Source organism: Taudactylus pleione, unplaced genomic scaffold, assembly GCF_031769625.1.
Source record: "Taudactylus pleione unplaced genomic scaffold, aTauple2 ptg001086l, whole genome shotgun sequence".
Taxonomy (NCBI): Eukaryota; Metazoa; Chordata; class Amphibia; order Anura; family Myobatrachidae; genus Taudactylus; species Taudactylus pleione.
This window is the reverse complement of record NW_028285487.1, coordinates 672,390-689,727: the sequence shown is the minus strand read 5'-3', so window position 1 is coordinate 689,727 and position 17,338 is coordinate 672,390. Positions and strand designations below refer to the sequence as shown.

Sequence of the window (17,338 nt, the reverse complement as noted above, 5' to 3'; positions counted from 1 at the left end):
CCTTCCCTTACTGAGCCTCTGCTCTCCAGTTCCCCTTATACAGATCAGTGGACTGTACTGCCCTGGGTGTTTGAACTGGATTATGTTTGGGGCGACAATACTGAGCTCCCTTATATCTGGGCAAACGGCTAGCACCATACTTGCCTACTTTTGAAAATGACTTTGAGGGAGATTGTAGATGGCTGCAGAATGCGACGTGCCGTTGTGGGGGCGTGGTCTGCTCCAACCAAAGGGCGTGTCTAACTCCACCTATGGGCGTATATATTCCTATAAGCTGACGCCCTAGCTCCCCCACTGACACTAATACATCTCTACCCTGCCATATTGACATTAATAGATTCCCCCCCAGACTCACACATTCATTTATATGAATAGATTCACACACAAACAAACACACAGTCTCACATACACACACACACACACAGTCTCACATACACACACACACACACACACACACACACACACACACACACACAGTCTCACATACACATCCTATGAATAGATTCATACACAGGGGCCCATTTATCAAAGTGCATTTGAGGTAAATTCCCCGAAAACACCTGTTTTCGGGGGTTTACCTCAAATACTTAGTATCCCCCGAATGTATGAAGGAGGGACCGCAGCAAGCATCTCCGATACCTGCTGCGATCCCTCCATTGCCGCCGGCAGCCGCCTCCCCCATAGGTTTCTATGGGGGATGCGATGCTGCCAAATGTATCAATATCAGGAATGCGAAGCACTCCCGATATTGGCCCCAGCAGCTAACGCTATCTAAAGATGGCGTTAGCCGCTGTTTCCTATGGGCACTTACCGCATATCAGCCGGCGGAGGGATCTGCCAGATCCCTCCGCCGGCAATCGGCGCCGCTCATGTGCAGTCCGCGGGACTGCGCATGCGCAGAAGCCCCGACTGCCCTCCGGAGACATCGCAGGGACGGGCTCTTTTCGGAGCCAGTCTCCCTGCATGTCCCGGATAATACATCCGGCAGATAGGATCGCATTTTGCAATGCGATCAGGGGCGATACTGCATGCCCTGATCGCATTGCAAAATGCGATCATTAATAAATGGGCCCCACAGTCACACACAGACAGTCTCAGCACATCCCATGAATAGATTCACACACACACACAGTCTCTCACACAGACACCCAGTCAGTCGCACACATCATATGAAGATTTCACCTCCCCACACACACACACACACACACACACCAGTACACACACACACACACCAGTACACACACACACACACACACACACACCAGTACACACACACACACACACACACCAGTACACACACACACACACACACACCAGTACACACACACACACACACACACCAGTACACACACACACGCACACACACCAGTACGCACACACACCAGTACACACACACACACACACCAGTACACACACACACACACACCAGTACACACACACACACCAGTACACACACCAGTACACACACATACATCACACCAGTACACACACATACATCACATTAGTACACACACATACATCACATTAGTACACACACATACATCACATTAGTACACACATACATCACATTAGTACACACACACACCAGTACACACACATACATCACATTAGTACACACACATACATCACATTAGTACACACACATACATCACATTAGTACACATACATTACTACACATACATTACTACACATACATTACTACACATACATTACTACACATACATTACTACACATACATTACTACACACACAGACATCACATTACTACACATACAAACACACACACATAGAATTACACAGTAATAGATCTCCCTCCCTCCCTCCCCCACGGCACTGACATGAGTTATACATGTGGCAGGAGCTGCAGTGAGCTCTAACACTCAGTCTCCGGCAGCTCCTCTGTCTTCAGTGTCCTCCGGCGTCGGCTCTTCCCCCCCTCTGTCATCACAGGCTGGCCAGGGAATGCTGGGAGCATCAGTCTCTCCCAGCATCAGTCTGTGAGCAGGGGAAGGCGTGCCCAGGAGACCTCACAGCAGCCACACTCCTGCCTCCCTGCACCCGGTGAGTGCACCCCTGCGTCTTAAGCTCGGGCCCCGTCCCCTTTACCTCCGGACTCGCGCATGCGCAGTCCGGATTTTTAGACAGGGCAGAGGGAATGCGGGGGATTCAACTTTACGGGGTTGCGGGAGCTCCCACCTTTATTCGGGAGACTCCCGCGAAAATCGGGAGGGTAGGCAACTCTGGCTAGCACTGATGTGATGTGCGGTCAGGTGAGGCAGAGCCTTTCCTGTCACTTCAGTATACTCCAGAGTTTTTGGCTGTAAAAAAAAATATAAAATGTAAACTATCTTTGTATTCTAATAATTTTTTTTTACAGCTAAACTCTGGCGTAAAAAGTGTATGGTAGGTGAGGCACTGCCTCCCAAGTCTAATGTTTCCGTACATCCCTGATCAAAACTCACCAACTTTCCAGCGCTATATACTGCTGCACCTTTCTATAATGCCCACATGAACCTGCGGGTTCATATACAGTATGTATGTGTATATCTGGGTCTAATACTAGTCATTCCCTCCCCAGCCATTTACCTCACCGCATGTCACTGTAATCCATATGGTGGCCTAACATGACCAGAACAGTTTTCATAGTTTGCACTAAATGTTTTATATTGGAAAGAAGTGTTTTTTCCCCAAGATTCAAATTGTTTTTCTTTTATTTATTTTTTTATCCACACCAATAGAAACCATTCAAAGGGGCCTGTTTATCAAATATTTGCGGCATACTGTATTCCCCGAAAACACTAGTGTTTCTACGGGGGATGCAATGTTGTTGGATTTACCAAGGTCTGGAATACAAAGCATTCCGGAGCTTGGCCCCTGCATCCAACGCCATCTTTTTTTTTTTTCTTAAGTAATATGGGTGTGCGTGGCTCCGCATGGACCCAGGGGCCCGTGTGCACCGCACACCCTGCACCCATTATAGATACGCCCCTGACTAATACCCTAACAACCTACCTTAACCCCTGACCCTAACCAAACTTCTAACCCATCCTTAACCCCAAATGGTCAGACTAGATGGGCCAAATGATTCTTATCTGCTGTCAAATTCTAGGTTTCTATGTGCAATTTGAAACATGTCATCCCTGATGCATACTAGAATGTGAATTTTGAGCCAAGATCGCATTGCAAATACACTTATTGGTGGGCCCCATAGTCCCTAAGGCAGGGGTTCCCAACCACGGTCCTCAAGGCACACTCAGTCCAGGTTTTAGGGATAGCCATACTTGAGCACAAGTAACTTAATTATTTCTTTGTCAAACTGTTAATGTGTATTTTCTCCGCCCTCCCCCCTGTGCTGACCCAGTGGTTCACATTGAAGGTTCACTAGGACAAGTTGCAGTTTCCACCTGTTACAGCCCCAGAAGAGCCATTGATGCCATTTCCTATGTCCTACCGGATGAAGTAAGTACATGAAGCCACAATCTCCTGCCATGGTCAGTTAGGGGGGCTCTGAATAAAAAGTATAGCAGTTTGTATTCTGCGTCGCTGGCTTTGGTCTACAGAATGTTCCTTCCTTCCACATGATCACTCCATTACTGCCAGATCTCCCTCCAGCCTGTGCATTCCCAATCTGTGAGGTGCCCCCCACTGGTACACAACAAATCCTGCTATTGGCGTAATGTAAACATTAAAACTGTTGCGTTAATTATTGGGTGTGGATTGTGGGGGGAAAAAAAGGTGGTTTTAACTTTTACAGCAAGAAAATATTACCTTCCTACACTGCGCTTTCTGCTGACTTTATGGCAGCCATTGCGTGTCCTGCCTAAAGGACCAGTGAAACGTGTGACCTCACCAATAAGGGTCTATAAAGGTGACTGGTCCCTATCTAGACTGAATACACGTACATGATATGTAGCAATGACTGTAGGCAAGTGTGAGAGATTTATACTCTGTAACCAGTGATACGCCCTTCTCTGCCTGTAAACTACTGCAACATTTTTTTTAATTGTGTGTTTTTAGTTTTGTTTTTTATTTCCCTGAAATGTAGTTTTGCCTGAGTTTCCTAAACCATCTTTGTAATAGATTATCTGTCTTCTTCTTTCCAGGATATAAAGGCTCTCGGCTACCAAAAGTTGCGGGTGCTAAAACACATTGAGAAGGTTGGAAATGTTTTTCTTGTTACATGTAGTATAGGGTGACTGTCCCTAGAGACGTTTCTGTTGGAGAAGCGCATGCATACGGGTGCGGTGGTATGGCAGAGTTACGTACACATCTGTCGATGCCTTATCACTACAGACAGCCCAGCTGCTTAACCAGTGGGATGGTTTATTGGCGGATAGATGATGTACAGGTGTACTCGCTGATCCACAGTTGTTGTAATGGAGCAGGGTGGGGTGTGATAAAGCACACCAGCTGGTGACTATATATTACATGTGCTGGAACAGCGGTAATGGCAGGTACGAACACTGATGTCACCCACTTAACTCCAGCAAGACCCAGTCTCCCACTGTGACACTTATGGTGCATACAGGGTCAGAGTTTTCTCCAGCTATGAACGATTTTTTAAATTGTTCAGATCTGAAGGAAAATCTGACATGTCTGAACGATGCGCGTTCCCAATGGTCAGATAACGATATCTGACATCTGATGTGTTTGCAGTCAGTTTTGGACGATTTCGGTCATTTTAATGCAGTCAAATCGTTCGTAGTTCAAATTATTCAAATAGTTAGCAAAATCGTTCATCTGACCGTATGTATGCTCCATTACACAATGGCAAGATAGTGTCAGGCATGTGTAGTACTTACCTCGGAGCCCATTTTGGAGCAGGGTTTGAAGCCTCCCTGAGGGAAGAAAATGGAGTCTGTGCAGTAGCGCACTGCCCTATCAACAGTCTGAAGTAGAAAAATCCTTAATACTCTGGGTATTAAGACTCCTCTTGTCTTCCTATATCCCAATTAGGCAGTACTGGGTCTCTCCATACCAAATGCAGCAGCCTCTTCCACCTGTACCCCAACACTGGTCATGTTATACCATGACTCAAACTGGCAAAGTGGTCTATTTCCCAAAAGGCGGCAAACCAGATTCTCAGCTAAAATGGGTCTCTGCCAATGATTGGGCTCTTTATTGCACGGTCTAATATAGGTAAAAGAGCCAGTTATGGCATGATCACAGGAGCCATGGTTCGCCGACTGTCACTTGCATGCGGAAGCCTACTTGACGAGAACTGCAGCGGTATTTGTACCTCCACAATACCTATTCATATAAAACCAAGAAAATACTATATTTGATCAAAGCCTTTTACGGCCTTGGCATTTCTGTGGCAGCCCTTCCAGTGGTGAGATTAGCTGGCTAAGGATGAAGATGTTTAACCAGTGATGCTCTGTCTCCATTTTGGTTGAGAATCACTAGTGTTTATGTATTTCAGCTGTTTGTGATGTTGCTAGAGGTGGAAGAGATGGAGAAGAAAATGCATCACATACCTGCCGAGCAGCACATTCTCTTCCAGCAAAAGCAGAGCTACAAAGTGCAGAGGATCTACGAGGCGCTAAAGATTGGGGCTGGCGGATATGATGAGTAGGTTCTGTGTGGAACTTAGGGGGGATATTTATCCAACCTTGTCAACAGGATAAGCTGAGGTGCTACTCACAGCAACCAATCGTGCTGCTATTTATCAACCGTTATTTATAAAGCACGCACATATTCCGCAGAGCTTTACAGGGAATATTCGGGCAATCACAGCAGTCTCTACCCCAGTGGAGCTTACACTCTATTTCCTACCACACACACACACCCCTATGCACTAGGCAGGAGCCAATTGACCTACCAGTATGTATTTTGGAGTGTGGGAGGAAATGCACACAAACACAGGGAGAACATACAAACTACACACTAATATTTTAGCTACCATTGATTAAGTACCTTCTATAAAATGGCTAGAATCTGGTTGCTATGGGTAACCACTCCATTTGTCCTCTTTAGTAGGTTTGCTCAATCTACCCTGTTAACTGCAGAAGCTGACTTCATTTAATGGGTAATGTGCAAGTTGCCTTTCGCCACCACAAGAGAGCAAATGCGATGCTGAGTTTCTAAGTCAAACAGTGCTAAAGACTTGGTTAAATGAGAATTTTTAACCTTCAAAAAGCTTTCCCCTTATTGTACAGTACTAAAGGCATGATTGGTTCCTTTCGTGTGGTCTTGATAGACTGTTCTCCAAATTCCACTTTATGTACTCCCCCCCACGCCCCCCCCCCCCCCCGCCCCCCCCACACACACACACACTCTTTACCTGTCCCTTCCTCCTCTATGAACAGACATTCAGGGGTATATTTACTAAAGCCCATAGCAACCAATCAGATTCTAGCTATTATCTTCTAGAAGGTGCTGGATAAATTATCAGTAGAATCTGATTGCTATGGGCAACACCTCCACTTCTATAAATCTGTACTTCAGTAAATACGAGGGGTATACAATAAGTTTCCAGATACACAAAGTATTGTATTTACAAAGTGAATGTTACTTTTTTTTTTTTCTTCAAAAGTATTCTACAGATGAGACTATGTAAAGTTTCATGTTCTCAAACCACTTGGCGAAGCAGCTGGAACAGTCCGAAACAGGTTGGTCATTTACATGCTGGAAGAAGGTCTACACTGCAGCTTCCGGTTACACAAAACGAATCTCACCTTGCGCTTGATTTGTGGCAACATGAAGTCGCAGGGGTCCAGGTCTGGACTGTACAGTGGATGACCAAGCTCCTGGATGCGTTCATGGGCTTGAATATCCACCACTTTCCTGGACTTGTGGGCAGGTACATTGTTGTGATGGAGAAGTTCACCACCAGTGCGAGGTTCTTCAACGGTGCCTGGTAGTGGCTACCAGCACTTGCAGGAGTCATTAGTTGGCGTACCAGTCCCCAGTGATGGTGCGCTGCTCCATGAGTGGTATGGTAGCTACGAGACCAGTCTTGGCTGCAAAAACAGCCACAATCTGCTGCGCTCACGTTGGAAGTTCTGTGGTGGCACACCTCCAACTGGGGTCCATTAGGCCGACTGTTTGGTTTCTGGGTCAAAACTGTAGATCCAGGATTTAATCACCACTCATTATCTCTGACAGAGCTGCAACATGCTGGCCAGGTTTGATTGCGGTCACTCAAACTCTAAGTCTCCCAGTGTGCAGAAACCTTGCTCCGACCAAACTTTTCATGGAGTATCGAGCGGTTGGATCCCGATGAGATGCCTATCTCCTTTAACTGGGCCACAGTCAACCTGGTGTCCACCTCAACTATGGCCCACATGGCAGCAACGTTGTCATCGGTGATGGTGGACACAGGCCAGCTGCAGCGCTCCCCATCTTTTAGGGACTGTCTCCCGTGCCAACATTTTGCAAACCACTCTGTGTTTCAGGACGGTGCTTCCTCCCCAAAAGCAGCTCTTAGCCATTCAAAACTCTCCTGCTGTCGCAGACCACTCTTGTAGTCCTAGAAGATCTTGGCTCTTCAGTGGCCTCTAAGTTCTATGAGTTTCTTGAAGGAAGTGAAGTGGACTTAAGTCAAAGATTGCAGTTCACAACTAGATATTCTACCTATGCACTGCACATCCAGAAACTTATCGCATACCCCTCAACCTGCAGTAGCTGGGGTGGTAATTTTTGGCATGGGAGGTAGACTATTATTCAAAGAACAGATTGGTTATCTTGACTGTTCCTTTCAGTGCTAGAGCTACAAGTGAAAATACCACCCAGTGTGCTGTTTATGGTTAAAAGTATTTGACCAATTCAATTTGAATCTGCTGCAATGTGTCTTTCAGGGAATCTGAGAATGAGTTTTTACAGCTCCTGCTAGTTGGGAAAGGCAAAAAATTAACCGCTCGGCTCCTGCCGTTTCTGCACAGCGAACAAGCAGCGGAAATCCTCCAAACGGTGGTCCAGCATCTGCCGTTCCTCATAAAAAATGACAGCACTGAAAAGGTAATCTTGAGTGGGTGTTGGATTGCCTGATGGGTGCAACTGGCTTAATGGTTTTCTTGCAGTCTCTTCCAGTACTCTATGGGCCATTGACCTCCATAATTAATGAGCTTCCCTTCACCGAGTTGATCAGAGTCATTCAAGAACTCACTAGGCCATTGCCAGAAAGCCCCCATTTGCCTCTATCACTGGCGTTTCAAAATCAAGTAAGTTTGTAGTGCCGCAGCATTCATTGCTTGCAATTTAGAGGACCTATTGTAAGGTTTCACGTCAGACCATGTCTCCAGTTCACTGTGGTGATTACATGTACTAAAGTGGGATCATGAAATAGGCCTTATTGGTTGTGGAGACTGATCTGCGCTCTATCTTGGGCAGCTTTATCCTTTTGACTGACCTTTTGATTAAAAGAATTTGGGAAAAAATCTTTTTACTTCTTTTTTTTTTTTTTTTTTTTTTTTTATCCCCTCCCTCTTGCCTAGTTTGGAATCTCCATACTGTATGCTTTGCTCAGCCATGGAGAGAGTCTGCTGTCCTCTGATACACCGATGGAACCATGCATTGGGGACTTTGAAAAATGGTAATGTTCTCTAGTAACCAATCTGTCTCCCTTCTTGTAGGGAAAACTAGGGGATTACATGAGTGTTCAGTGAATTCCAGGCTTTTTTGTAAGCAATCATGGAATTCATGTTTCATAGTAGAAAGGAAAGACAGTTGAGTTTTCTTAATTGGATCTATACTGTCAGACTGCATGAAAGGGTTGTATTAGACAGAAAGTAGTTTGGGAGGAGGGGGGGGGTGGGGGAGCGTAGTTTCTGGTGGTTCTCAAAAGCTAACACGTTACCATGATCTAATATTGGCAAATAATGCCTAAAATCTACATTCAGTGTGAATTGGTTTTGAGTATGTGGTCTCCCTTCTGTAACTAGATATATATTTTTCCCCTGCAGGACGGACACTGTATTTCTGGTCGCGAAGGAGCTCTCTCATGTCTCCAAATCCTCTATGGTGGAACCACTTTTTTTGCCAAGCAATTTGCTTTCCTTATTCTGCCGTTACCTGGACAAGCAGACGATTCATAAACTAGAGGACAAAATGGAGTAAGATGCCAAACTTTTATTTTTTCTTTATCTATTTATTGTACAGTATATGACTAAAGGAGGAGGATTCTTTAATTTGAGGTATAGACTAGTAAATCAAGACCAAACTGGTTACTAGCAGAAGGTAATTTTTTGCCAAAATGCCCACAGATGGAATGTCCGTTCTCCCCCCTGCATTTATTTAAGTAAATGGTTAAGGAAGGTGTTTATGCTTAATTCATTGCTCTTATTAGCCCTGAGCGAAATGCGTCATGTTGCAACGTGGGGTTATTTAACTGGGTCTGTTCCTCTGTATTATGCTGAATAAACACTGCATGGTAAATTGCCACAATCTAGTATTGCTCTCCTGTACACGTCAATGCCCCTCATCCAGCCTTACATTCCTTTTTGTTTTGCTAGGGGACAAAAATGGATGGTGACAGCCAAGCTGTAGCAAAAATCAAATGGGCTAAAAATATTGTTTGGTTGATCTGAATGTTGAAGCCCTGCATAGAGCCTCTTATTTTTAATCTAAAAACTCCTTTTTCTGTCTGGAATGAAGGGTAACAATCAAAGATTTTAAAGATTGGTTGCTACGCGCATCTTCTCCAATCAGAATCCCGCAATTTATAAAGTGCGTTCTATAAAATTATAGGTAGCTGTTTGCTATGGGCAACTTCTCCCCGCTTTAGAATTTGATACATTTTCCCTTAATGTTTTTACAGTTCCTGCAGTACGTTATTAACCTGTATATTTGCTGAAAGCTACTTTGTGATCCTTACTTTAGACAAGTCTAGAACAGGGATGGGGAACCTCAGGCTCGGGGGCTGTAGAAGGCCCGTGGAATCTTTTGGTCTGGCCCTCTGAGCTTTTTTTTTCTGCTCACCTCATCTGGCTAGCGGGGTGCCTAGAATGGCACACTGCAGCCAGCATCTATGTAGCAGTGCCGCCTGGAGTGTCCTTAGGACGCTTCAAACGGTCATTACGCTGCCCTTACAGCTCCCCCGGAGCATCTTGAGGATACTCCGGGCATTACTGTAATCACCGGTGATTGTGGCCCCCACCCCTGTGTGATGTCACATGGAGGGGGCACGGCCAGCACCTGGCCCACAAATAATGTTTTATGTATCAAAATGGCCCTCTGCAGATAAAAGGTTCATTACCCCTGGTCTAGAACTACACTATGTAAGGATCGCTGACTGGTGGACAGAACAAGTTTTATTGCCTTGATGCTAAATGGCATACTGCCCATTGTGGCTGCATATTAATGTTCTATGTTAACTCTCTAATTTTTCAATAAACAGATTTATATGCTCTTTGGTGTAACTATTGCTTGGATGATGGCTACTTGCAAACCAGTTGTACATAAGTTATGTGTCTAACGTTTCCCCCTCATCCCTAGATGTCCTTCAGCGCCCCCCTATGCTGCAGTACCTTCATGAAATGCTGACTCTGAAATGAAAAACAGATCAGCCGTTGCTTCACTTGCTCCAAACCTAATGGATCCGATGGAGCTTCCGTTTTGTACATTTAAATATTTAATCCTGTTTTAAAGGAAACTTTTTGGTTTTTGTTTTGTCAAACTTGGACATGATTTTCCCAACTTTAAGGAGCAGGAGGTCGGAAAGGCCATGAAATTCTCCTTTTTTTTTTTTTTGTAATAACTGATACGATATTGCTGCTGTAAAATAAATTAAAAATGGGGGGTGTAAATGATGAATGTAATTTATATTTTTGTTTGTGTGAGTTTTGCACAGCATTGACTTATGTCCTGTACACCACTTGCAAAATAAACAAAGAAAACGTCTTGTGTCTACACTTTTTTTTGTTTTGGGGAACAGATTGTTCGGATCGTCTGATCAATGCACTATGCTCTAAACCAGGGGTGGGCAATATGAAGAACTACAAATCCCAGCATGCACTGCCATTATTTTGATGCTGTTAGGGCATGCTGAGATGTATAGTTCCACATCAGCTGACGTGCTGGACAATGCCTTTACCTGCATTAAACCATAGTAAACCGTATCATTTCTTCTCACTGTAACTTGCTTTATACTATAAACTTGGATGTGTTTTGTTTTATTTTTGCCCGGATGGCAATGTGCTGGATAATACAGGAATGTGCACATTTTACAATAGACATACACATGTGTTTGCATGGGTTCAATGACCTTCTCAGTACTACTGGGGGTTGTAGTGATGGGGCAAATAGTATAACAAAAGAATCCAACAATGGCAACTACCCAATTAGCTCAGCTGTAGACTCCTTGGGCATCTGTCTGACTTAAGGCGCATACACAATGAACAATTCGCTCCATGAGAAAAAAAATCTGTGTCCTCTAGGGAAAACCAGCCCTGAGCGTCATAGGTCTGGGGATTTTCTGAACTCTGACTATGGGCGTATTCAATTAGTTTTGCACCTGCGATACTTTTTCGCATGACTGACTTTTCGCCTATATCGCGTGTTTTGCATGCGGAAAAGTATCGGGCGTGCTCCCGCTATTCGCCGTAGTCAGTTAGAAAGGACTCAAATGGTACCCGGCGAAAATGAAACAGTCCTGTAAAAAATGAGGACCTCAGCCTGACACCCCCCAAAAGATGCACTAACATTGGGGATCACTATTGATGCCGCCAATTAGCCCTAATAAAGGTATTTGGGGTACTTAATGCACGAATTGGCACCAATTGACCTAACTTCACACAAGTGGGGAAGAATAGCATTAAGCAGTACATTTTTTATTTATTTTTTTTTTTTTTTGAGGAAATAACTAGTCCCAGCAAACTTGGGGTACTTGAAAATGGGTGCTAGCATATTTTTAAGTTGCTAAAGTGAAGTTTTAAATGATGTAAAAAATCCACCTGCCGCAAGCACTTGCAGTCAAAAAACACCTGCCCCATACTTGGGGACCCCCAGAAGTCTATTTTGCTAGTTTCAAAGTTTGTCCCCCAACTTTGAACTTTTTCGCCCCCAAAAGTAAGTACTTTCTGGGGTTAGTCAAAATAATAAAAAAAAAAAATTTCTCTCCCTCCACTTTTTTCCGCCTGCTATTCACAGGCAAAACTTTTCTGTTGATTAGATTGCATTGATGTTTCACGTACGCGAAAAGTATTTGGTATTGAATACGGCGGAAACTTGCCGCCTGGTGAAGTGACGTAATTTCCGATACTTTTCCGCTGATTCTGACTTTTCGGCTCTAATTGAATACGGCCCTATGGTGGCTGGGGTAATGACTTGATAAAGTACCAACCAACCAGCTCCTGTGATTTTTCAAACACAGCCTGTGAAGGGACAGAAGCTTAGTGGTTGGTACTTTATCTCTCTACAAGCTTTGAGATATTCAGTATTTCAGTAACATCTACCTAGTGGAGGCAGCCATTTTGTGTGTGCACACTGTGGGCCTGATTCAGACCCAGTCGCAAGCGCTGTGCGCTCGCAACTGGGTCGATGGTGGGCCAGTGCACACGCGAGCCCCGAAGCGAGTGCAAAAAGCGCTCGCTCCGGGACTCTCTACAAAAGGGGCAGCTGTCGATGTTCGACAGCTCGACCCCTTTTGTAGGTGTGGCCGGGGGGGGCTTCACAAACGGAGGCGTTCCCAAGCGAACGCCTGCCGTTTGTGGGCGGCCTCGGTGACATCACCAGTGATGTCAGTGAGAGCTTCCGGCTCTGTTAGAGCCGTAAGCTCACAAGGGTCTCGTCGCAAGCCCGATTGTCGCAATGGTCTTGACCATTGCGACCATCATCATGGCCGCTTGCATAAGCTGTGGGTGGTAACCCACAGCTATGCGAGTGGCCAAGAGGCCGCAACTTAAAAACCAACCGACCGCCCTGATTCAGAGCGAGCGCTCACTTTTTGAGAGAGCCTCTGAATCAGGCAGTCTCTATTATTTTTGGTTTTTAACCATCGTATTCTCCTTTTCTTTGAATAAAAACAACAACAAATTGTTAAAGATATAAGAAAATCAATACAATTGAAGTCATATCCATATCATATTAAACATAAATATTCACCTTACATTTTCAGAACTATTTTTAAATGAATAAAATGAAAGAGGAAAAAACCAGAAGAAAACAAAAATAGGGGGGAGGCAGCATATAAATATTGTATTAGAACTCATCCTACACATATAGTACCACCATAACATTTGTAAAATATAGTATTTGGACAGACAAGGCATCAAATCCTAGAGAGAGTAGTAGTTGAGTAATTAAACGATGGGTCCCATATCATATTAAATTTATCTGACTGATCCCTAAGAGCCAAGGTGATTTTCTCCATATTGGCAATAAACCAAATCTTGGAGTGAACTAAATGTGATGCAGGGGCGGATGGTTGTTTCCAAGACTTGGCCAAAGTACACCTTGCAGCATGTACTAATTGGAGGACCAGTTTATTTGAGAGCGAATTCAGCCCAGATACAGGTAGCCCCAATAGGGCAGTCCATGGGCTTAAAGGGACCGAGATATGAAATACATTGTTCAATAAGAATTTTCTCATTTTAGTGATTTTGGGACATGTCCACCAGTTATGTATAAAATCACCCCGCTGACCGCAATTCCGCCAGCACAGTGGGGAAGAGGATGGGAAAATCCTACACAATCTGGTGGGAACCAAGTACCATCTCCTATAGATTTTATGTTTTCTTTTATCAGAGTGGCGATGGAAGAATTTGCCACATTGCTTCTAATTTCCCATGATTCCTCACTAGGAGGAAAACCCAAATCTGCTTCCCACGCCACTTCATGGGAAAGTGTATTTGCACAAAGTAGGTAATATAGAAGGTGTAATGATACTGTCTCTTAGGTGTATGGTAACAAAACCTCTCAAAAGGCGTAAATGGTCTACAAATAGAGTCCTTAGGCAGAGAATTAAGAAATGTCCTAATTTGAAAGTATTCATAGAGGATTGGGTGAGAAATTTTGATAGTTTTGTACCAAATCCTCCAATGAATACCAGGTGCTGCCCTGTATACAATCAAACGGAAATCTAGGATGTGATGGTAGATTGAACCACGAGTGTGACCTATTGGTATATAATCCAGGAAGAAAATCTGGGTTATCCCAAATGGGAGTCAGGGGGATGGATAGGATGAAAGGTTAAATCGCCTAGTGCATAAAAGTCATATCGAACGAGTCAGTTTAGTAGTCGGACCAAGCCCCAATGCACTCCGTTTAGAAAATGGAGGGAGTGATAATGGAGGACAGAGAATACAATGAGGAGTCAGCAGTTTCAATTTGTACCCACGGTAAATTGCTTGTAGGTGTAAACCAGGTGAGTGCTTGGCCTAAACAAGTGGAGAAATAATACTTTCGCACATCAGGAAGACCACATCCACCTTCTATGGGACTCCTAATAAGAGTAGAGAATTTCACTCTAGGCGGCTTACCTAGCCAGATAAATGTAATTATTGCTCCTTGCACCCGACTCAAAACCTCACTGGGAATTCCTACTGGTATAGTCTGCATAAAATAAAGAATTCTGGGCAGCACATTCATTTTAACTGCAGTCATCCTGCCAAACCAAGGTATTATATGGCCCCTCCAAGTTTTTAATTCCACATTAGCAAAACGAGTTTGGAAATTTTCCTTATATAGAGAACTATAGTGATATAGATCCCAAGGTATTTTATCTTTTTGGAATGCCAAGCAAATTGAAAATTGTGTTCTAATAGTTTACAGGTGTCTGGGGATACATGTAACGGGAGGGCCTCCGATTTAGAATAATTAATTCGGTATCCAGCAAAGGTAGAATAAGAAGATAGAGTTTGAAAAAGGAAGAAAGTATAAGTAATAAGTCATCCTCAAAGAGTGACATTTTACATTCCCTCTCACCAACTTGAATCCCTTTAATATCAGGGGAAGACCGTATTAAACAAGCAAGAGGTTCTATAGTTAAGGCAAAGGGGAAAGGGGACAGCCCTGCCTGGTGCCATTACTAATTCCAAAGAGATCAGAGTCCCTTACATTCACTCGAACCCTTGCCATCAGGTTGGAATACAAAATCCTTATACCTCTCAGAAGATTCCCTCCCAGACCAAAACTCTGAAGAGTAGCAAACCTAAAAGGCCAGAAGATTTTATCAAATGCCTTCTCAGCATCTAGTGAAATGAGTGAAGGCATCTTTTATTTATGATGTGGATAAGATCCACTGTGCTTCTTGTATTATCCTGGGCTTGTCGACCCGCCATGAAACCCACCTGATCAGGGTGGACAAGCTGTGGTAGTACCTCACCAAGTTTAGTTGCCAAAATTTTGGAGGACAACTTAATATCATTGAGAAGGGATATAGGCCTATAACTTGAGCAGATATTAGGATCCTTCCCAGGTTTGTGTATAACAACAATTCTAGCCTCCAAAGTACAAGACGATAGTCTCACCCTTAAGAAACCCTTTGAAAAGTCTGCACAAATGGGGTAATAAAATAGATTTAAATTTCTTATAGTACAGTAGGGAGAAGCCGTCTTGACCAGGGGCTTTACCAGATTTTTGGGATTTTAATGTCTCCAACTCTTCTAAAGAGATACCTGAGCTTAATTGAGCAACCTTAGCACTAGTTAATTTAGGGAGATGACACTTTGCTAGAAAAGAATCAATGTCTTTATCTAAAGAGGAACGTCAGTGGCGAAAGTCTCGCACTCCACGTGACTTCCTCACATATAAGTCTATCTACAACTCTTATCGTACTGCTCTGGACACTGCCAAGCAAACATATTTCCAATCTCTTATCCCTGCTCAAGCCTCTAACCCCAAGTGACTTTTTAATACATTTAAACTGCTTCTTACCCCTCCCTCACCCAAGCCACCTGCTACTATCTGTGCACAAGATCTTGCCTCCTATTTCAAGGACAAGATTAATAATATCCGAAATGAAATGTTATTCTCTTCCTCAGCTAGTGACCTACTCAATTCCCTACCTGAACCCTCTGGCACATTCTCTTCATTTGACCCCACAAACGAAGATGAAGTATCTTCCCTCTTCTCATCCTCCTACTCTATTACCTCTCCTCTAGATCCTATACCCTCACAAATTAGTAAAGCTCTGTCTCCTGTGCTCATCCCAACCCTAACTAAAATCTGTAATCTCTCTCTCTCTCTACTGGCATCTTTCCAGCACTGTTCAAGCATGCAGTGATTACACCGATTCTGAAAAAAAAAAATTCTGACCCTAACACTCTCTCAAATTACCGTCCTATCTCCCAGCTCCCATGCCCATCCAAGCTACTGGAAAGACTTGTCTATACCCGCCTCACACACTTTCTTAACACCCACAACTTAATGGACCCACTTCAGTCTAGCTTTCGACTAAGGTAGTAAATGATTTGGTCACTGCCAAGGCTAAAGGCTATTACTCACTCCTAATTCTTCTAGATCTCTCTGCTGCTTTTGACACTTGACCACTCTCTTCTCGTACAAACATTACAATCCCTAGGTCTTAAGGACACAGCTCTTTCTTGGTTCTCTTCCTACCTATCTGATTGCTCTTTTTCTTTTCGTTTTTCTGATTCTGCCTCCTCTTCGCTACCTCTATCAGTTGGAGTACCGCAAGGCTCTGTCTTAGGTCCTTTGCTATTCTCAATCTATACCACCTCTCTTGGCAAACTAATCCGCTCTTCTGGATTTCAGTACCATCTGTATGCGGATGATACTCAAATCTACCTATCCTCTCCAGATTTATCACCATCTGTATTGGTCCGTGTCACTGAATGTATTGCTGCCATTTCATCTTGGATGTCATCTCGCTACCTGAAACTTAATATTTCTAAAACAGAATTAATTATATTTCCACCGGCCAATAACAGTTACCAATCTGATCTCTTTATCACTGCTGATAGCTCAACAATCCACCCCACCCCACAAGCTCGCTGCCTTGGTGCCATCCTTGATTCTGAACTGTCCTTTGTTCCCCACATTCAATCTGTCTCAAAATCATGTTACATACATATAAAAAACATATACAAAATTCGACCATATCTCACACAAGACACTGCAAAAACTCTAATCCATGCACTCATTATTTCCCGCATTGACTATTGCAACAGTCTCCTTACTGGTCTTCCCAAAAACAGGCTATCGCCATTACAATCCATTATGAATGCAGCTGCGAGGCTTATCTTCCTTGCCAAATGTTCATCGTCTGCTGCCCCGCTCTGTCAGTCCCTCCATTGGTTGCCGGTTTTCTACCGTATTCAATACAAAATACTGTTACTTACACATAAGGCCATTAACCGAATTACACCAACATACATCTCTTCACTCATCTCAAAATATCTCCCAACCTGACCTCTCCGCTCAGCACAAGATCTGTGTCT

General features: G+C 43.8%; 1 protein-coding gene across 2 annotated transcripts in view; it reads left to right on the top strand.

Annotated features, from left to right (window-relative positions):
* Positions 1-10,837, top strand: part of PATL2 (PAT1 homolog 2) — a 53,594-nt gene extending 42,757 nt beyond the window's left edge. For both annotated transcript variants that reach the window (XM_088461712.1, XM_088461711.1), the window contains exons 13-20: positions 3,361-3,458; positions 4,103-4,156; positions 5,422-5,570; positions 7,799-7,958; positions 8,021-8,161; positions 8,435-8,532; positions 8,903-9,052; positions 10,434-10,837. In XM_088461712.1, coding sequence (XP_088317838.1) covers positions 3,361-3,458; positions 4,103-4,156; positions 5,422-5,570; positions 7,799-7,958; positions 8,021-8,161; positions 8,435-8,532; positions 8,903-9,052; positions 10,434-10,473 — 890 coding nt within the window. In that variant the 3' untranslated portion in view covers positions 10,474-10,837. The remainder of the gene's footprint in view (positions 1-3,360; positions 3,459-4,102; positions 4,157-5,421; positions 5,571-7,798; positions 7,959-8,020; positions 8,162-8,434; positions 8,533-8,902; positions 9,053-10,433) is intronic.
* Positions 10,838-17,338: the final 6,501 nt, after the last annotated feature.